This window comes from Xenopus laevis, chromosome 4S, assembly GCF_017654675.1.
Source record: "Xenopus laevis strain J_2021 chromosome 4S, Xenopus_laevis_v10.1, whole genome shotgun sequence".
Classification (NCBI taxonomy): domain Eukaryota; kingdom Metazoa; phylum Chordata; class Amphibia; order Anura; family Pipidae; genus Xenopus; species Xenopus laevis.
Genome location: NC_054378.1, coordinates 119155849 through 119178417, shown reverse-complemented (window position 1 = coordinate 119178417; position 22569 = coordinate 119155849). Strand labels below are relative to the sequence as shown.

The 22569-nt window shown below is 40.2% G+C and overlaps 1 protein-coding gene across 3 annotated transcripts in view; it reads right to left on the bottom strand.

Moving 5' to 3' along the window:
- pdzrn3.L (PDZ domain containing ring finger 3 L homeolog) overlaps window positions 1-22569 on the bottom strand; it is a 180436-nt gene that overhangs the window by 132488 nt on the left and 25379 nt on the right. For all 3 annotated transcript variants that reach the window (XM_041591473.1, XM_041591474.1, NM_001097041.1), the window contains 1 exon segment: window positions 21450-21557. In XM_041591473.1, the coding sequence (XP_041447407.1) occupies window positions 21450-21557 (108 nt within the window).

Here is a 22569-nt window from a genome sequence, read left to right as displayed (position 1 = left end):
AATAGAAGGGGGATCTTGCATAATACGGGTAGAGCCAATTTCCCTTCCCTCCTGTGCGCCGTTTAGTTGTGCCGCTCTCCTGTGAGCCGGATTCCTATTCCCAGGGCCAATTCTCACCCTTCCCAAGACTTGACTTGTTATTTGCATTCACTGATATTGGTCTGTTTTATCGCTTCACTGATACCTCTGTTTAATTAAGCAGCTGCAATAACTGATATGACTTCCTGTAATTAGCCCTAAGCCTTTAGCGTGTCTAGGAAGGGCCCTTTGTTTCTACACGAGTGCGATCGTACAAATGAGGGTCAGAGGTGTCCAGGTTGAGAAAGGCAATAAAGGGTTGGTTCATCTTTAAGTTAACTTTTAGTATGTTATAGAATGGCCAACTTTTCAGTTGGTTTTCATTATCAATTTTCTATAGTTTTTTCAATTATTTGCCTTCCTCTTATGACTCTTTCCAGCTTTCAGATGTGGGTCACTGATCCCATCTAAAAGGCAAATGCTCTGTAAGGCTACATATTAATTGTTATTGTTACATTAAATTACTAATGTTTCTATTCAGGCCCTTTTCTATATATATTACAGTCTCTTCGTCAAATCAATGCATGCAGTGGCGTAACGAGTTGTTACTGGGCCCCATAGCAAATTCAGTTTAGGGCCCCAAAATATTTATAAATTGGCCTATTTTACCAAGATATATTAAAATTGCTAATTAATTAGGGTCTCACTTGGCCCCCTACACTCCTTCCTGGGCCCCCCTGCAACCGCAGGGTCTGCTTCCTCTATAGTTACGCCCCTGAATGCATGGTTGTTAGGGTAATTTAGATTCTAGCAACCAGATTGCTGAAATTGCAAACTGAAAAGTTACTGAATAAAAAGCTAAATAACTCATAAACCACTAATAATAAAAAAAAATGAAAACCAATTGCAAATTGACTCAGAATATCACTCTCTACACAATAATAGAAGTTAACTCAAAGATGAACAACCCCTTTAAAGAACAAGGAAAGTTAAACTAAAGAATTAGGCTAGAAATGTTGTAAATGATGTTTTGTGCTTCTGTACCAGCCCAAGGCAACCACAGCCCTTTAGAAGTAAAGATCTGAGTCTCCAAAGATGCCCCAGTAGCTCCCCATCTTCTTTTCTGCTGAATCACTGCAAATGCTCTGTGCTGCTGTCACTTACTGAGCTTAGGGACCCACTCACAATATACAGTACACATAGAATAGAAATGTCACAATATAAGGCTCATTAGTAATTAATACAGATAATTACTACATGGCAGCACAGAAACCAGTGCAATTAGCATCACACTTTAATAATCAGCAAACCTGTAGCATCAGCTTATATTACAGGGGAAGCTCATTTTCTGCTGGATAATTAGTGACGAGCCCTAAGCTTAGCTTCTCAACAGCCAATCAGAGCCCACTGAGCATGTGAGTGTCACAGACACTTTCCAAGATGGTGACCCCCTGTGACAAGTTTGAAGTCCTGGATCATTGCTGCTATTGACAAGCTGAAACTTTAGCCTTGTGCAATAAATTCAGTGTATAAAACATGGTATTTTTAGCCCTATTCATTTTTAGGGTTTAGCTCTCCTTTAAGAGGTCAACCTATAGTCATGTGAGAAGCTACAGCTACCAGCAAGTCCACTTTAGACTGCTGGGGGTTGTAGTTGTACAACTTCTGGAGGGTCAAACACTGAGCCAAAAGACTCATTAGCTAAAAGCACAGAGGTGAATCATCCACTGGAGAATCTACCCAAAATATTCCAGTTATTGATAGCTCTCCCATAAGCAGGAGTTCACAATCCAATGGTGGCAGATTCTGGGTGAAGCTTTTCAGTATCCGACCAATAGGTTTACAAGGAGAACAGAAGGATGGTGGTTATATTATGGTCGACATCCAGGACACTCGTAAGGTGCCATTTATAGGGCGATCCAGTACAGAATCCAATTGATTATGGGCCAAACAGATGGATCATATGAGGGGCCATAAAGTGGAGTCACTCTTCCACTGTTCTGTTCATTTAGGACTAGGGTTGCCACCTTTTTGTTTGGTAGAAAAATGGGCAGGAGGTGGGGCCGATGATGTCAGGGCCGGGCCAGTGACATCAGGGGGGTGGGCCAGTGATGTTGGTCGACGGGGCTGTGGCTTTGAGGGTGGGGCTGATGACATCAAGGGTGGGATGATTACATGGCGGTCAGCGATTGGCTGGTCACCATGTCATTTAATTCAATGTCCTGTCTAGATTTACTAATTGGAAATCCGGACAGGCACTTTTCACCCAGACAGCCCTTCCAAAAACCGATCATGTGGCAACCCTATTTGGGCCATGAACCCAAACAATCAGAACCATACCCTGATCAAACCTGTCCAATCAGTAAACCAACTGAAGTCCATGGTCAGGATCATCCACCCAAAATATGCTGATGGCTTTACCGGTACATGTATGGAAGCTACAGCAGAACTGCGGGTCAAACTTGTTTTTTTTTTTTGCTATTAACAACCAAGCAACTACTTGGTTACCAAAAGCAGTCCAATAAATGAAGCATTTTGATTGGTCTGTGAGCCCAGGCAGTTATAAATTCTCTTCCCCAAAACAATAATATAAATATTAATGTTTGCACCAGTACAGCTGTTGGTTGGCCAAAGTAGCTGGTGATTGTAATACTGCATCAACTATTCATCCTGTAATGAGGGTCTATCCATCATACCTGTCAGTCTTCACTTTCAACCATGTCTGGCCAGAGGGTTTTCCCATGTGACTAATTAATGGCATATGCACCAAATAATTTGCATGTGCACCACCCAGACGTGACCTCTTATTTTCCCACATCTATTAAAGGAAATGCCTGAAACAGGTTAAAACCAGAGCAAAAGCTGGACGTTTGCATTTATTTAGGTGTAAAGCTTTGTGCATGACTGGAACTAATGTCTGGTTGCTGAACTTTCCTCTAGATTCAGTAGATGTTATTTATTTGTAGGCAACGGCAATTAATAAGGATATTCGTGATAACTTATCTTTGATCCTGACACTAAACCCTTGGTGTTTCCTGAAAATGAAAGGGGAAAAAGGTTAAGGGCAACTAATCTCCCCGAACTGCCTTCCCGCCGCCTACAGTCAAAATCACCGGCGGGATGGCACTCGGAGCACTTTGTTTTTCGAAGACGCCCAAAGTTTCCTCGTGAGGCAACTTCGGTTGTCTTCGGAAATGGAAGAGCTCCGAGTGCCATCCCGCCAACGATTTATATTCTAGCCGGCGGGAAGGCAGTTCGGGGAGATTAGTGCCTGAAGAAGAGGCTAAATCTCCCTGAATCTTCTCGTATGTCTCTGCCCTAAAGCACATGAAATAACAAGCCAAGGGACATGGTCATATGGAGGTGTGGGCAGTCAAATTGTCCATAAATGGAATTGTGATGTTGATGTTATGGTGACATATAATATTCATCTGTCTCTTTCTGCTTGGCTTGTTCTGTCTCCATAGCATGTAGTAGAAACCAACGAGCGGATCTCCCGGTGTATGGCCACCTTTAAAGAATCAGTTCAGTGTACAAATAAAAACTGGTTAAATAAATAGGATGTGCAAAATAAAAAATGTTTCTAATATAGTTAGTTAGCCAAAAATGTAATGTATAAAGGCTGGAGTGACTGGATGTGTAACATAATAGCCAGAACACTACTTCATGCTTTTCAGTGGTTTCCACTGATTGGTTACCAGGCAGTAACCAATCAGGAATTTGAGGGCGGGCACATGGGTCATAACTGTTTGTTTTTGAATCTGAGCTGAATGCTGAGGATCAATTACAAACTCACTGAACACTTATGTCCCATGTGGCCCCCCTTCAAGTCGCTGACTAACTCAGAGTTAGAGAGCTGAAAAGCAGGAAGTAGTGTTCTGGCTGTTATGTTACACATCCAGTCACTCCAGCCTTTATACATTACATTTTTGGCTAATGAAGTATATTAGAAATATTTTTTATTTTGCACAGCCAATCTATTTACCCATTTCCTTTAACAGTAAATCGTTTTAAGTACCAAGAGAAAGCAATCTTCCTTGATTCATTTTTATAAATATAAAGACTATAGACCTTGCTTTTGTTTGTAATGTGCAACCTGTGGGCCTCCAATTGGTGCAATCCTGAAGACACTTGGATGGCCCCACGTTACTCTACTTCAGTCCAAGAATGTCAATAACAGAGGGTCAATGATGGGATGAGGTGGTAGGTCACAACAGGTTTGAGAGACAGCGTATCACCCCCAGTTGAGTACCTTGGGTATCCATGATACTATGAGGCGCCTCAACTCAGATGCATCACATACAATAAGAGGTAAATGGCTGTAGCGTTAACACTGGAATCAGTTAACACTGCAATATAACTGTCTGCCATACAATGTAACACCAAACACCCCATAAACTTTGCACTCGTTGACCTGCAATTTTAAATGTCTCTACAAAAATTCTACAAAAAGTAAAAAAAAAGTGCCACACTTATACCGATTGAATCGTCGGGTGTACGTTGTGTTCCTCTCTGCACAGGTTAATTTCACATGAAAATAATGATTCCAACAGCACTCTGCTTTCAGGCTATACCAGCCCTTTATCAAGCCAGGTTTGATAAAGGGCTGGTATAGCCTGAAACGTTGCCTTGCTAGTGGTACGAATAAAAGTTTGAACCACTGATCGGAGTACTGCTGGAATCATTATTTTCAGAATGTAATTCTACATAAACTTTGCCCTGGAATGCAACTGTCAGCAAAGTTTGCACTAGAACGAATTTTTCCGTAAACATTGGAACTGTAAAGTTTGCACTGCCAGCAAAGTTGCAGGTGAAATTTACCAGCAAAATTCCACTAGAAAGTAACTGTCTGCACATGCTGCAAACTCATTTTAATAAGACTGGCAGCCCTTCCAGGAACATGCCACTAAACTATTGCTTGGCAAGCAGTGATCTAGAGTGTCAAGCAACGCATACAAAATACCAGAGCCATGACTGAGATCCGAATGTTATTGGAAAAGTGTGCAGTAATCTGCCTCTGACTGCTCTAAACCCTTCTCCACAATTTATAAGCTGACACATCTGACATCTGCTTCATTTTTACCACTTAGTTACTCACATTGTGCTGTCTTGTGCTGCCTGCCCTATAAACAGGGACAAAATCTCTAATTTGAAAACCCCTTAACCAGAAAGCTCAGAAATATGGCAATTCCACTTCCTATAATGTCCTTCTGAAACAAATGATTATTAAAGGAGAAGTAAAGGAACCCCCAAGTGATTGCATGTACTTACCTGAAACCCCAGGCCGGTGCACCTATTAGGAGAAAACTGCAACGGCCTGGAGTTTTTCCAGCGAACACCACGGAGCGATTGTCTTCCTACTTCTTCTTTTTTCTCGTGGCTGAGCATGTGCAGTAACATGAAAAGCTGAACTTTTACTAAAAAGACGGTTATTTCATTCTACTGCGCATGCGTCTGCCCCGGGAAATTTGAAGACAGAAGAAGACGATTGCTCCGTGATGCTCACTAATAGGTGCACAAGCCCGGGATTTCAGGTAAGTACATGTGATCACTTGGGGGTGCCTTTACTTCTCCTTTGTTGGGGGTGCCTAACATTTGGTACCCCCAAGTAAAAAGACCTTTCCTTCTCCTTTGATTATAGTGATGGGCGAATTTGCGCCGTTTCGCTTTGCCAAAAAATTCGCAAATTTCACGTGAAATTCGCGAAACGGGCGAATTTTCGCGGGCATTTCGCGAATTTATTCGCTGGCGGCGAATCGCGCAAATTCGCGCCTGGCGAATAAATTCGCCCATCACTAATTTATTGACCAATTAATTTGATTTTCTCTCTCCCTTTCAGCACAGACCACACTCCAGTCCTAAACTGGTAACATTCTTGCTGTTATTAAGGTGCTCTATGCTGTTCCGTGCACATTATCTGAAGTATCAGTGAAACACTGCTTAGTAATGAGACAGCTCTGTACAACATGATTAATTAAACGTGGGTAATGGAACGGAAAGTGATCTGAAAACTCTGCAAGGCATGAGCAGAAATTGTACCTCTTCCTTATTTAATGGGGCAGAAACTATTCTCTAATAATCTCTTGTACAGGCCAGTCCCTCACTCCACATGGGCAATGCTCCCAGGGTATACAGAGCCAGGCGAGTGGGCTCGAGTTTTATAACATAAATGTTGTCTATAAACTTCTTCTAGACAAACAACGACCTCCAGGCATTCTGGCACTACAACACTCAGTTGTAGTTTAACAATACCCAGAGGCCTGCTAGTTGCCTGTGATTGCTTTATAGTGATGTATAGGGAGCACAACCACACTTTGAATGTGCAATCAGATAGAGAGAGAGCGAGAGCGAGAGAGAGAGAGAGAGAGAGAGAGAGAGAGAGAGAGAGAGAGAGAGAGAGAATTCTCAGGGTCTGGCCACATGGGCAGATTCGGGGAGATTAGTCGCCAGGTGACAAATCTCCTCTTCTTCGTAGCGACTACTCTCCCCGATATGCCTTCCCCCGGCTAATATGAAAATCGCCTGGGGGCAGGCACACGGAGTGCTTCGTTTTCCACAGCCGCCCATAATTGCCTCACGAGGAAATAAAACTAAGGGAAATAAAATACAAATGCATAGCTAACCTTTTAAAGAACCCTACCATATACTAGCGAAATAAAACAGATCACCAAAATTATAGATAAAGGGAAATTAATGGAACGTTGGAAGTCAACCTTACATCACTTAAATGAAATGAAAAAAAAGGACAGACCATTACGGAATATTAAACTGAACCAATCCAGTTGAAATAACAGAAGATGTTTAAAGTACCTCCCCCATCCAACTTTTTTCCCCCTTGGATGGACGTTCCAAGAAATCGAAACCAGCTTGAAACATTTGGAATTCCGACAAGAAAAGGAATAAAAATGATCTTCGTATGGTAATCACAATAAATAGTTTTCACAGCTGATTAAATGCCTCTTGATCAATCTGTTACCAAATAGTCACTCTCGTTATTTCTACCCTCGGACTTCTGCCCGGAATTGTCATTTCTTGTTATGTTATAATAAACCTCCTCAATCACCAAGCTTGTCCCAAGGCCAATCCCCGTCTAGTGGTCGCCCCACCTCATGGGTTTATCTCTGTGTCTGTAAAGATTCAAGGCAATTACTGCTATTTCTTTCCTTGGGGATAGGCACAGAATCTCTGCTTTTTCAACACTCTCGACGAACAGAGTCAACATGCTGTGAAGTTTTATTAAAATTAAATAAAAGTAAAGAATACGTCTAGTCTGTAAAAATAAAGTATCCACCACTGTCTTCTACAAAGCGTTACAGCATGTAATAAGATTATGCTCCATGAATAGAACTTAGAGTGGAGTCTGGAGAGGCTCAACAAATGTTCTGGGCCTCAATCATAGTAGGGGGTAATGACAAAATATAAAATCTCATGCCACTCACCCTGTTTTTATTGTGAGTGAAATCACCAGTTTGGTTAATATCAGCTTAATTACATTGATAGGTGTAAACCGAACTATAAATTGCTGCCTAATTCTAATCAACTTTCCAATACACATTCATTAAACATATTAAGTGCTTAAAGTTATATGTGAAAGCAATTGCTGTGTGCAAATGTAAGCAAAAGTTCTCTGTCTCTTTTTGATGTCTGGTCCTGTCTCTTTAAAAACTTTTAGCCCAACCTGCAGTCTTTATTTGTTGTTAAAAGACAAGGTAATTGGGGGTCATCATGTCACCCTATTTTTAAGTGTATTTTGAATAATGTGACAGTTTAGGGCAATCCATAAGCTGCCCAGGTATCCCGAATGCCCAAAACCCTGGTCACCTTCTGATTAGCCCCACTTGTGGGGGGTCCCTAGGACAGTGAGTCCAAAGCAAATTATGGCTTGGGGTGGGGCCTTCATTTTTTTAAGGCACACTATGACACTAACCCACTGCAAGGCTCCATCTGCCTGAGAAATTACTAATAAGGGTAACTGAATGCTCACGCTCTGCCCACACTATATCCATTATTGCAGTGATCCCCAACCAGTAGCTCATAAGCAACATGTTGCTCTCCAATCCCTTGGATGTTGCTCCCAGTGGCCTCAAAGCAGGTGCTTATTTTTGAATTACTGGCTTGGAGGCAAGTTTTGGTTACATAAAAACCAGGCATACAACCAAAATGAGTCTCCTGTAGGCTGCCAGTCCACATAGGGGCCACAAATGGCCAATCACAGACCTTATTTGGCACCCCTAGGAACATTTTTTATGGTTGTGTTGCTCCCCAACTCCTTTTACATCTAAACGTTGCTCACTAGTAGAAAAAGGTTAGGGACCCCTACATTATTACATAGGTGTAACTTGGGCATGCCTGGCAGTGAGTGCTAAATATTGCAGTGGTATCCAGCAGACACAATTACACTGGGATTCTGGGGGAAAAAACTGCATTCCAGGAAGAAAAAAAACAAGGTAATGCCAAGTTTTTGTCTTTGGTTTATATAAAATTGAGCCCCAGGGTCCAAACCCTATCATTATAGCTCACACCCAGGCGGATACAAGTGGAGAAGCAGTGACGAGGTTTCCCCACGACACAAACACATTCATTTTGGAAAAGCACTTTCTTTGGTCTCTTCTTTTCATCACTTTCCCCCGTTTCTGTCATTAGACAAAAAGTTACAGAAACAATTTTCAAACAGCAAAGAAAACACACATCAGTTCTCAAACAACAGAGGGTTTAACTGAGATTTTCAACAAATCTGTTTTCACTCTGGTGATTTCACATCCAAAAGAGTCGGCATTTTAGGAGGGGCCACTATACATTCCGCTCATCTCTTCCCACACTGCCCATGAACCTTACTCCCCATGTATTTGCTTTCCTCTTGAGTTGCTTTCTCCATGTTTTCAATCTCAACCAGTAAAGGATGCTGAATGTTCAGAAGCTAATGATCAGTTGCAGAAACTGCTATACTGCTACTGATGATATATTTAGTGTTTAAATTAGTGGAGCTTGGACCACTGTTATATAAATCTATATATATAGAGAGAGAGAGTGACAGCCCATTGCAAACAGTAATTAAAAGCTATTATTTTTCTATTAATAAAAGTAATTACAGTTAATATGTTGTCAAACATAAATAATTAATATATTTTAAATATGGGAAAGGAACTGGTTTGTTCGCAACAAGCTGAAACGTCTAGCCAATGTGAGGTCTTGTCATGTTTTATATAACAGTAGCACAATTTATTCTGTACACACAGTGACTTCTCATGCCACAAATGGTGATAAAAAATCTTGACAGATTTGTACCTTGTTGGGCAAACGGCATATCGATGATATATGTGGAGACTCCCTGCAAATGCACGTCGCACCTTGTTCTTTCTTTTTAAAAAGATTTTATATTTGCTCAATGTTTTCACCTCCTTCACTTTGGAATTCTATGACCATATTAAGGTACCAGGCCACAGTGCCTTTACAAAGGTCCCAGGACTCCAAGGTGACTTCTTATGTCAACCTGAAGCCCTATTTATTAGAATATATTACACAACAAGTCCTGTTTATCGGAGATATTTTGGAATTATATTTTAGATAATTTTCTAGAAACATGGGAAACACACAACTGTTTAAGCCTCCAAAAACAAAATGAAATGGCCATGATAGCTATTCCTTTAATTCAGGAGTACCCAAAAGATAGATGGGGATCTACCAGTAGACCTTCAGCTGGTGATCAGTAGATCTCAAGACACTGTCAACAAACAGCTCTAAATCACTCTTCTGTTTCATTCCTTTCATTCAGATAGTTATTCTGTTAAGGTTACATAATAGTTGTTGTTGCTGTTTTTAATATATCGATATAAATTCTCTTATAAACCAATATAATACTTAAGTAATATTTTCAATGGAACAGAATGCTAACAATGTTTTTATGGATGTAGATCATCATGGGACAACATCACTGAAAGTCGACCTTGTATTAGTCAAGCATGGACACTCCTACTTTAATTAAAAACAGCAGCAAACTGGAAAATGAGGTTCAATGTTGATAAATGCAGGTTATGCACTTTGGCAAAAATAATATAAATGCAAGTTATACACTAAATGGCAGTGTGTTGGGAGTTTCCTTAAATGAGAAGGATCTTGGGGTTTTTGTAGATAACAAGTTGTCTAATTCTGGGCAGTGTCATTCTGTGGCCACTAAAGCAAATAAAGTTCTGTCTTGTATAAAAAAGGGCATTAACTCAAGGGATGAAAACATAATTATGTCTCTTTATAGGTCCCTGGTGAGGCCTCATCTGGAGTATGGGGGCAGTTTTGGACTCCAGTCCTTAAGAGGGATATAAATGAGCTGGAGAGAGTGCAGAGACTAAGTGCAACTAAACTGGTTAGAGGGAGGGGAGACTGTCAAGGTTGGGGTTGTTTTCTCTGGAAAAAAGGCGCTTGCGAGGGGACATGATTAGACTTTACAAGTACATTAGAGGACATTATAGACAAATAGCAGGGGACCTTTTTACCCATAAAGTGGATCACGTACCAGAGGCCTCCCCTTTAGACTAGAAGAAAAGAACTTTCATTTGAAGCAACGTAGGGGGTTCTTCACAGTCAGGACAGTGAGGTTGTGGAATGCACTGCCGGGTGATGTTGTGATGCTGATTCAGTTAATGACTATAAGAGGGACTTGGATGATTTTTTGGACAGACATAATATCAAAGGCTATTGTTATACTAAGCTCTATAGTTAGTATAGGTATGGGTATATAGATTTTGTGTGTATATCATTTGGAGGGGTTGAACTTGATGGACTTTGTCATTTTTCAACCCAATTTAACTATGTAACTATGTAACTATGTATATTTTTTTTAAAAAAAAAGGATTGTTACTGACCATGCAATGACACGTGGTGACCATGTTATGGGTCTGTGCAAAATGACAAGTCTAGCATCATCCAGAGGATATGCTGATAGTGCTCCTCGCCACGCTCAGCAGCACATTCTCTGTGAGAAATGAACCATCTGTGGATCTCTCTTGTGTTCTCAATGGGCTAATTTGGCTCTTCCATAGGCCTCACAACTCATCCACCAGCTGTCTGATTCATGTGCATACTTCACACTCAGATATGCCCCGTCGGACATGAAAAATGGGGCTGTTACCTGATTCTGCCGAGACACCTTGGTTCAGAGATAGAGAAACATAATATTTCCCTGGCTGGGGCTTTTTCACTGAACTTTTCCTATCTGTTGTAACGCTTGCTGCTGTCGGCCTCCCCGTCTTTACTTTGATTATAAAGCATTAAAACATGTTGGGGCAGGACATAAAAAAAGAAGCAACTGCAGGAAAAGGAGTGAGGAAAAATCATTTGTTGCTGAATTCACAGAAATGCTAATGCTAAAGACATGCTCTTATAATGAGAGTGCTGGAGTGTTGCCTGTTTCCTATACACTAATACAGTCTGCAGCCTCCTGGACTGCTACATCCTCCTGTATAGAATGCTGCAAAACCATGGAAAAAACTAAATAGTTAATGATTTGGTTGTATCAAAAAGGACCAAATTTGGCTGCCCTAAAGTAAAGGGCATGTAAAGGAAAAAAATAAAACCCCATTTTTACTTTCTTTAATGAAAAAGAAACCTATCTCCAATATACTTTAATTAAAAAATGTGTACCGTTTTTATAAGAAACCTGACTGTGCAGAGATTTGTATTGGATGTTATTTTTGCCTTTAAATCCCCTTTACTGTTTCCAACTCCAGCTGCAGGGACAAAGATCATGGAGCCAGATTTAAACAGATAAACTGGGATTCTATTCGGAGGATTATTTTGCTGCAGCCACTGGTTCTGCAGAGTTGGAGAAAGTTTGTATTAAACAATACAAAACTATAAAATCCACATGTAATAAAATCTCACCCTGGTGGTCTAGGGGTGCGGCGGGGACGCCCACCACGCCGCTCCTCTCTCTCCTGCTCCTTAAGGCGCGCGCACCCGCGTCTCGTCCTCTTTATAGACGCGGCCGCGCTGGCGTGATGACGTCAGCGTGCAGAGACGCACATTGGCGCGAAATTCAAATGCATAAAAGGAGATTTCGGCTTACAGATCATTGCCTGTGATAGGATTGTATTCCTGGTGCTCCTGAGCCTATTTTGTCTGCTTCCTTCTGAACCTGTTTGATTCCTGTTTTGACCCCTGCCTGGCTATTTTGACTATTCTGACTTCTGGATCCTGACCGTGCCTGCTTACGACTACTCTTCTATTAAACCCCTCGATTGATCACCCGGTTTTGACCCTTTTGCCTGTTTGACGATCCTTGCTATCTGCCTGCCTCGACCCTGCCTGCCTGACTATGATTCTGCCTAATCCTTTGTACCGTGACCTTCGGTCCAAAAAGACTCTGCTACCAGCCGTGCCCCTTTGCCAGCCAGAACATCTCACCTTGCACCCCTCGTTAAGTCCAGGTGGCACCCAAGTAAGCTGAGGGCTCCTCCCAAAGCCCAACGGCGGTCACACTACTGGTGAAGCTGAGCCGAGACCAGGGTGCTTGGCACTTGTTCTGGTATTGGGTGCCGGCCGTGACATCACATTAGATTGCATGACAACACAGGACCCAGTGCAGTCTGTATATTCTGATTATTAATCAGTCTTGCTGTATCGGCTTCTGGCAGATATTATTTGACTTGTGCTGTTTTGATCATTTATGACGATCCCTAAGTTGCCCAGATCACACTGAGCATGTGCACAGTCTTGGTCTTGCAAAGATGTTTAATAAAGTTACAAGATGGTGACCCCCTGTGGCCAACTTTGAAAGCATAAATCATTTGTTTGATTAGGCTTGTGGTACAGTAAGTTCATGTTTATGTTTAGTATACAAAATACAGCATTTCTAGCCTTATTCTATTTTAGACTTTACTTGCCCTTTAAAGGACCGCTATGTTTCTCGAATTTTCCTTCAGAATTGTGTTTAGTACAGGGAAATACTTAAGTTAGTGATAGTATTATAGTATCTTACACTACACATGTTATGACCTATGCTACTGCATGGGTGTGGGGAAAAATCATAGTCAGACATTTTCAGCTGCCCACTTCCTTTCTGATATCAAGCCACACCCACCGGTACCTATTTTCTTCATAGCATCTTGTAAAGAGGATTATAATATTACAAGGAGGGATAAGAGATGTGATATAGAGAGTTGTAGCCACTAGAGTTTCCACTTTTTCTGGAAACTAATTCTAGCTTTGTCCCCTATTAATAACAATGGCAACAAGCATCATTTTTTAAAAATAAGTTTTCATTTAAGTTATTACCAGCTAAACTGATCAGATGGCCACTTAAGTAGCCAGTAAACTATGTAAACATACCGTCACAGAAGCAGGATAATAAAAAGCAAGAAGGAAATCAAGATCTCCGGCAAAATATTTCAAAGGAAAAAAATAATGAAATTATAATTTAGCGTCTGTAACAGAAACAGTAAATGTGTCAGAGAAATGTGTCCAGAATCTGCTATTGAACCCGGTAATTTAACTACCACTCTTAAAAATAAAAATTGATTTTGCAGGACTCAAGGCGCCGGCTCTGACTTTAAATGCTCAGACTATGGCAATTAATTACCAATTGAGTGATTTGCAAATAGCCTTTGCAGAGTCTGTTCATAAGAATATTAAAGGAGCCTCAAAGCCTAAAAACGTATAGAGCTTGAAATGCTGTACTTTACTGAATTTACAATACCAGCCCAGAGATTCAACATCCTTATGACAGTAATGGCCCAGTTATTCAAAAATTTCCACAGGAGCTCACAATCTTGGATCTCTGGGCTGTTGTTGAGAAACGCAACTTAGTGGTCGTTAGCAATGATTAAGCATAAAATGTGATTTATCTGCAACATCTGGACTGATGCTGCAAGGCTAATTATTAAACTCTGATACAAAATACACTAACTTACAGGGTCAGATTGGGGGCCCCCTGCCCCACTACACCAATGCGCCTCTTGCACGCACGCATGGAGGCGGTCATGTGCGCACATCATGCGCATGCACAGATGGCGCTGCTCGTTGCGCATGCACTGACTGCGCTGTACAGCGCCGAGCTGAGGGGTCGTCCGGAGAAGGGGTTTGGCCCGGCAGGGGGCCCATGAGGGTCGGGGCCCACCGGGATTTTTCCCGGTGTATCACCGGGCCAGTCCGACACTGCCAACTTATTAATAAGTTGTGTATTGTGACTTTTATGTTATAAATATACAGTACAAGTATGGGACCTCTTATCCAGAATGCTCGGGACCTGGAGTTTTCAGGATAATTGATATTTCCGTGATTGAAAATGATTAGAAAATCATGTAAACATTAAACAAACCCAATAGGCTGGATTTGTTTCCAATAAGGATTAATTTTATCTTAGTTGGGATCAAGTACAAACTACTGTTTTATTATTACAGAGGAAAAGGAAATCATTTTTAAACATTTGGATTATTTTAATAAAAGGGAGTCTATGGGAGACGGGCTTTCCATAATTCAGAGCTTTCTCGTCTCATTCTGGATAACGGGTTTCCATATAATTGCTCCAATTGCTGTAAAATGATTAGGTCCCTCAGCTCAGGTAAGTGACTGTAAACCAGAGAATATGCAGTGAATAAGCAGAAAAGAAGATGGAGAAGTACTGGGAGATAATAAGAGGCACAGATCTTCCCTGCCAAAGAGCTATGAACCCCAAAATATAATGTGCAGCATTTCTAGAACAATTCTCTGTTAAACTTTCTGCTAAGTTCTCCTTTAATTAATGTTAGTTATCTTAGTTATTGTATATATATATAAATATATATATATATATATATATATATATATATATATATATATATATATATATATAGTTTAAAAATTAGTGGTGAGCAAAAATTCCCCTTAGTTTATACATGAGCAGTGACCAGCTCCATGTTGTAGCTCCCACTCTTCCCAGCTATAGTCAGGTGATCCCAGTGGTGGCCAATAAAAGGGCAGCCAAGTTTGGGAGTTTTAACCTTGAAAGCAGCAAGTAAGTTGCAGGTAAAACTTAGTCCCTGTGTAAAATGTATAATGAAGTAGGGATACACCGAATCCTGAATCCTTCGTGAAAGATTCGGACAAATAACAAACCCAATCCAAATCCTAATTTGCATATACAAATTAGGGGCAGGAAAGGAAAAAGTGGAAAATTTACATGATTGATCAAAGTCACGTGATTTCCCTTCCTGCCCCTAATTTGCATATGCAAATTAGGATTTAGTTCTACCAGGCACAAGGATTCGGCCGAATCCGAATCCTGCTGAAAAAGGCCAAATCCTGGACGAACCCAGAACCAAATCCTGGATTCAGTGCATCCCTATAATGAAGTAATACAATTCCTAATGAATCAGATGAAAGTTGAGTGTAGGAATGGCCAGATATGGGATGACTTTGACGTAGTTGGCCGGATTAAACATATTGCAATATATGGACAAACAATCCCTGTGTTGTTTAAAGGGTAAGGCATTTTTAGTAGTTTATGGCACACAATCTCTTAGGGGGTTTATTTATCAAGGTCCGAATTTATCTCAATATCGGCTGCTACAAACTCCGATCTAATTCGCTCGGGTTTTTAACGCTTATTTATTATTACATTTTCCCGAAAATTAGCTTTGTGGGAAAAGCTCAGGTTTTCATGATTTTTTAGTGACTGTTCCCATTGACTTTTATGCAACCTCGACAGGTTTGAGATGCCGTGTTTTTATATTCCCTTGGGGTTTAATAAATTCCGAAAAAATTTTTTTTAAAAGTCGGATTTTATAAAAAAAATAAATCACAATTTTTTCGGATTTCGGGGAATTTCTGGTATTCGGAGCTTAGTAAATAACCCCCTTAATGTCCTAAATAATGGATAGAGTGCAGAGGACTCTTGTATTTGTCTATGTGAAATCTGTGGTCACAGCCTCATTGCACCCCCTCTTAATGGTTTAAACATGAGTGGTGAACACAACTTTCCCTTGTTACTATATGTACATATATACAGTATGTTAAGGAGAAATGATTTGAATTCTGCCAGTGAGATTTCAGCCTAAAGGGTGAAATCAAAACCATAATCCGCACAAGGAGGCATTGGAACAGAACGTTCATAACAAGAACATCTGCAAGTAAACATCAGCATAATTCATTTACTGTAAAACTGCAATCCTAGAAATACCACATGTCTGTGTTCACATTCGGAAAGCAAAATCACGCCGCCAAATATCCTTGTTTTTTTTCCGGGCAGCTTGAAAACAATCATTTCATCTTAGATTTGCTTGGAAAAGTTGTAAGTACATAAACAAGAAGGTTTATGTTGTCCTTTCTTGGAGGGGGTTATTTGGCATGCAAATGTTTGCCCAGTCTGGTAACTCAAAACAACCAATCAGACCTCTGCTTGCATTGGTCTAACTGTACTAGAACAGGAAAAGCTACCGTAACTGCTGATTGGTTGCACTTTTGACCACTCATGTTCTCCGCTGGAAGACAGGGGATTTCAAACCTTTTTTTGCCTATAAAAACCAAATATCATTGACTGTGACATAACTAAGCCAACAGGGTAAATAGAACCATGGCAAGCTGAATAAATAAAAAGCATGACAAGTGGGCACAGAATCAATAACTCTGCCTTCCAACCCCCCCCCCCACCGACCTCCAGTAGCCAAACTCAAACCATCAGCAGCAGTTTTTCAATTCAGCCCACTCTGCAACCCCCTAATTACAAAAATGTGTACTTTACCACCTCAAGGCTTTTCACAGAACTTCTCGTTGCCGTCTCCAATTGGAACATTGGGTTATCCTCATATAAGAATAATGGGAAATGGAAATATGCTACATAAAATATATACCATAAAATAAGTGAAGTCTAATTAACTAACAATAAGTAACACTGTAATGTCATGGCACTGGCCCCCCCAGAAAAAAAGATATTGGGCCCCTTCCATCCTTGCACATACTTGGGAATCCAGGATTCAATTCGGGATTTGGCAAGGATTCTTTTTCAGCACGATTCGGATTCGGCCAACCCTAATCTGAATCCTAATTTGCATATACAAATTAGGGGCAGGGAGGAAAATCGTGTGACTTTTTGTAACAAAACAAGGAAGTAAAAAATAGTTTTCCCTTCCCACCCCTAATTTGCATATGCAAATTCTGATTCTGTTCGGTATTCGGCCAAATCTTTCTCGAAGGATTGAGGGATTTGGCCGAATCCAAAATAGTGGATTCGGTGCATTCCTACACCAAACAATTAAAGTGTTTTAAAGTAATTAATATATAATATTCTTTAACCCAGCACTGGTACAACTGACCTGTTTGCTTCAGAAATGCTGCTATAGTTTATATAAACAAGCTGCAGTGTAGCCATGGGGGCAGCCATTCAAGCAGAGGATACACAGTAGATAACAGATAAGTACTACTATAGTTTATATAAACAAGCTGCAGTGTAGCCATGGGGGCAGCCATTCAAGCAGAGGATACACAGTAGATAACAGATAAGTAATACTATAGTTTATATAAACAAGCTTCTGTGTAGCCATGGGGCAGCCATTCAAGCACAGGATACACAGTAGATAACAGATAAGTACTACTATAGTTTATATAAACAAGCTGCTGTGTAGCCATGGGGGCAGCCATTCAAGCACAGTATACACAGTAGATAACAGATAAGTACTACTATAGTTTATATAAACAAGCTGCTGTGTAGCCATGGGGGCAGCCATTTAAGCACAGGATACACAGTAGATAACAGATAAGTACTACTATAGTTTATATAAACAAGCTGCTGTGTAGCCATGGGGGCAGCCATTCAAGCACAGTATACACAGTAGATAACAGATAAGTACTACTATAGTTTATATAAACAAGCTGCTGTGTAGCCATGGGGACAGCCAGTTAAGCACAGGATACACAGTAGATAACAGATAATTACTACTATAGTTTATATAAACAAGCTGCTGTGTAGCCATGGGCCAGCAATTCAAGCACAGGATACACAGTAGATAACAGATAAGTACTACTATAGTTTATATAAACAAGCTGCTGTGTAGCCATGGGGCAGCCATTAAAAGCTGAAAAAGGAGAAAAGGCATATGTTATATAGCAGATAACCCTCTGTAATACAGGTATGGGATCTGTTATCTGGAAACCTTTTATCCAGAAAGCTCCAAATTACAGAAAGGCTGTCTCCCATAGACTCTATTATAATCAAGCAATCCACATTTTTAAAAATGATTTAATTTTTCTCTCTTATTGGAAGCAAAACCAGCCTATTGGGGCTATTTAATGCTGACATGATTTTCTGGTACACTTAAGATACAAAAATACAAATTATGGAATGATCCATTATCTAGATAACCCCAGGTCCCGACCATTCTAACAGGTCCCATACCTGTACAATGGTGTTGTATCTGCTATGTAACTTGTGCCTTTTCTCCTTTTTTCCCAGCATGAATGGATGACTCTTATATATTAAAAAGCTTAGTAGTCTTTCTGAAGCAAACACAGAACTTTTACCAGCGCAGGTCAACATTACATTATATTTTAATTACTTTGATACACTTTCAGTTTTTGGTGTCACTGTTCCTTTAAGCAGTGGTAGTAAGGATATAGACTACCCCTGTTGATGAGGCTTATAGCACTGCCACTGCTAAAGGGCCACACGTCTGGCTTGTCTGGTTTGGATGTTGCTAAAACACTGTAGTAACTAATATAATTGGATCCCAGATCTGTCTTGCACTGCACAGCTGACGCTCAGTCCCTTGGGACTTAGTCAACTTGATTGTGGATTGTGTGATTAATGGCCGCTCTGCTTCCCCCGGGGATTAGTAAGACTAATTATACCCAAAACATTTGATAAAACAGCAGGAATACTTTGCATGGTTCTGTTTCTTGCTTGCTGATAATATTACACCCAAAACATTTCCACCCCCGGTGGCCAAACTCAGATACCAGTTCCCACGGTTTATGGTGGGCAAACGAGATTTTGCAGAGTCTAGTTGTATTTCGTTCTACACAACAGCTATGCACAATCCTTAAAAATGGTGTTGCAGAGGCCATCATTTCTTATTGGCTCTTAGTAATATCCCATATAACAAACTTTCTTTTTGCTGTAAATGATGTAACTATAATTTAGAAATACAGGTATGGGACCTGTTATCCAGAATGCTCAGGACCTGGTGTTTTCTGGATAATGGATCTTACTGTAATTTGGATCTTCATACTTTAAATCTACTAGAAAATCATGTAAACATTAAATAAACCCAATAGGCTGGTTGTGCTTCCAATAAGGATTAATTATATATTAGTTGGGATCAAGTACAAGTTACTGTTTTATTATTACAGAGAAAAGGGCAATAATTTTAAAAGACTTGGATTATATGGATAAAATGGAGTCTGTGGACTGTGGGAGAAAGCCTTTCTGTAATACGGAGATTTCTGGATAATGGGTTTTCGGATAACAGATCCTATACCTGTACAACAATTTGCCTATGTCTATGGCTTTAATATAATATACAACACACCCTGTATATCAGAATTTAAAAGCTGCTATAGCTGCAGGAAGAATTACAATGGTTGGAGAACCTCAATGTGACTTCTGATATATATATATATATGGTAGATGTGCATTATTTCTTATAATATGCAGGTTCAATGAATCATTTGACACAAGCGACATCAATGTAACTGATAATAACATTAACATTAAGCATCATACACACATTGAATAAATAGTAAGGCAAACTCCACATCATTGACCCCAACAAAGGACCAGAATGATGGCATTCAACCAAAACCTGGCAAGTTTGAATTTCATGATGAGATGTAGGTTTCTTTAAGAGATCTGGTGGAGGATCATAGTATCTCTAGAGGAAATTCCTCTTTTTGAAGATCTAAAATAACTTCTTGAACGCAAGTGTAACTGATATTTTGATATTGAAATCACATCTCTGATTACTTTCTGCATTGAGACGTACCAGCACCAGGTGCTTATTGGGCACAAGCTTTTGCCAGTTCAGACTCAGTATCGGTGATGTGCCAGCCCAGAGCTGAGCTGCAGATCAAGCACAGATTAACCATGTCAATTTAAACGAATTGCTAAAAGTGGAACAGTTGGGAAATCAGAAGGAATCTCTTGAGACCCATTGGGTTTTTGAAAATGGTCTCTTATTAAATCAGAATTTAACAATTCATTATCTGGGGATGTACCAACAGTGACCCCTTACATGTAACTCCCAGGACTATTACTGTATATACAAAGTTTTAAATAATGAGCGAGCCACCTGTTATTTCCCATATAGTGGATAAAAAAAACACACCATAAAGCATGAAGGACAAAAAAAACAAAACATTTTTGATTTGTTCATGTGTATAATATAACATGACGAGTATCAGTTGGGATACAGGGAATACAGCAATAGAGAGCAACGGCAAAGAAAGACATCCATGGGTACACGCTTAAAGCAAAGAAACCCAAATGACTGGTACCCACATGAGCCATTTTCAAATACACATACATACTAGTGATAGAACTATCCATAGTGGAAAAACACAGTTAGCATAGTCCAGAAGCTCTAAGGGGGCAACTGAGGTTGAAGTTGGAGGTGTATTGTCTTTGCTGATGGTTTGAGGAGAAAGAGCGACCCAACTGTTACCCAAACCAAGTCTTTCATTGAGGATGTGATGGTCTTATACCACCAAATGAATATTTCAGTTATGAGAAGCAGTGACTGGCCACTGGCTACACCCAAGAGACTCAGATTAGCTGTACTCTTACATCCTTCTTTTTACTACAATTGTTGATTTCCTACTGTGCCTCAGGCTGGACTTGCACAGTAGGAACATCTAGGAAGCATTATAAACATTATATACAGTATGCTCCACTAGAGAAGACTAAGGAAACAACAGGTGAAATTGTGCTCTGCCTTTTACTTCTTGCACAACAATCACCATACTACTTTTAAAGGGAAGTAATACTCCAAATGAGCAAGGGCTCAAACTATACAAGGTTACATTTTACAATGGCCACTGTGCCTTGCCAGATATGGGTTGCCTTTAAATCTACAAAGCAGAGGAGGAGGAGGGTGACATTTTTATTTGGGAGGCTTCAAATAGAAAGCTTTCCACTAAACAACTTCAAATTATATATGAATATATAGCAGCTGTCTCTTTCCGAGGAGGCTAAACCAACCTAAACCTTCATTATTCTTCTCCTATGCTTGAAAGCCCAGTAATGCCATCCATAGTGTTCTGACATGGACTGGTAAGACGATCCATTGCCCACAGTAAACAATCTCCAGTTGCCCCCCTCCTCTTGCCCAGTTCCCTTTTCTATATTTAGAGAAGATGTGGCTCAAGCCCTGAAGGTCAGAGGTGTCCCTGCTGAACATCAGAAGACATTTGCAATGCTCAGTCCATCCCTTTATTGTGCAGTTAATGAGAGATATCAGATGGTCTCCACATACCTCAATAATCCTGTCATGGATCTGAAGTCCCCCTTCCTTACCCGCCGGGCCACTATCAACTATTTTAGAAACATATATCCCTTCGCTGGATGGTCCATCTTGATTATCCTGCAAAACATGTATAAAGAAAAGCATTTTCATTATTTTGTTTTACCTGGTCCTATATTTAATTTGGGTTAAAGTGATGAATTCTGGGGCTTGAAGTTCCTTTTGCTTATCATAGTGGGTGGTGCACAGATTATATGGAAAGCAGAAGAAGAGGGACTTTTCTGAAAGTCCCTCTGCTTTCTGAGGGACTATTTTCTGAAAATGACTCTGATCAAATTCACATGGGTTTTCTTCCCTTATTTTTATCAACATTTTTTTCCGAAAATTTCTTGTGAGAAAAAATTGTGAAAAAGATTGAATCATACAAATTTTTTTTGATTTTCAACCAGAAAACCACAAAATCTTCCAAATTATTGCACGAAACCCAGTGCAGATCAGGATACCTTCTGGACTTCTCCCATTGACTTCTACATGAACTCAGTCGGTCTGAGTTGAAGTACTTTTTTATTCAGACTTTTAACACCCTTGGGGGTTAAATAAAGTTTTTTTTTCCACTAAAAATTCGTTTTTGGCATTCAGACTTTAATAAATAACTCCCTAAGTCCTAGAATACATCACTTTACACTGGAACAAAGTAAAGGAGGCAGTTGCATTGCACTTTGTGCCTAAATGGTGTTTGTCATAGTATAATCTGTGGAATCAGGTACGTAAATAAAATCCATTTATACTCATTTCTGGTTCTGAGTTTATGCACCTTTTCTAAATCCAACTAAATAAGCTCATTTCAAAGTGATAGTTGAGCCCTCCCCTGTAGTTGCTGCAGGTTTTTACTGTATCTTTGTGCAGATTCAGCACCGGAGTGATGTCATTTCAAGCCCAAAATGAGGTCACTCCCAGTCGGGGGGATATTGTCGGAAAGGTAAGTTGTTCTATTGTGGGTTGGGTAGCGGATCGGTCGGGGGGATATTGTGGGTTGCAGGTTATGGTTAGCTGGTATGGGTTGGGTACGGGTATAAGAAAATGGAAAGGTAAGTAGTTCTATTGTGGGTTGGGTAGCGGATCGGTCGGGGGG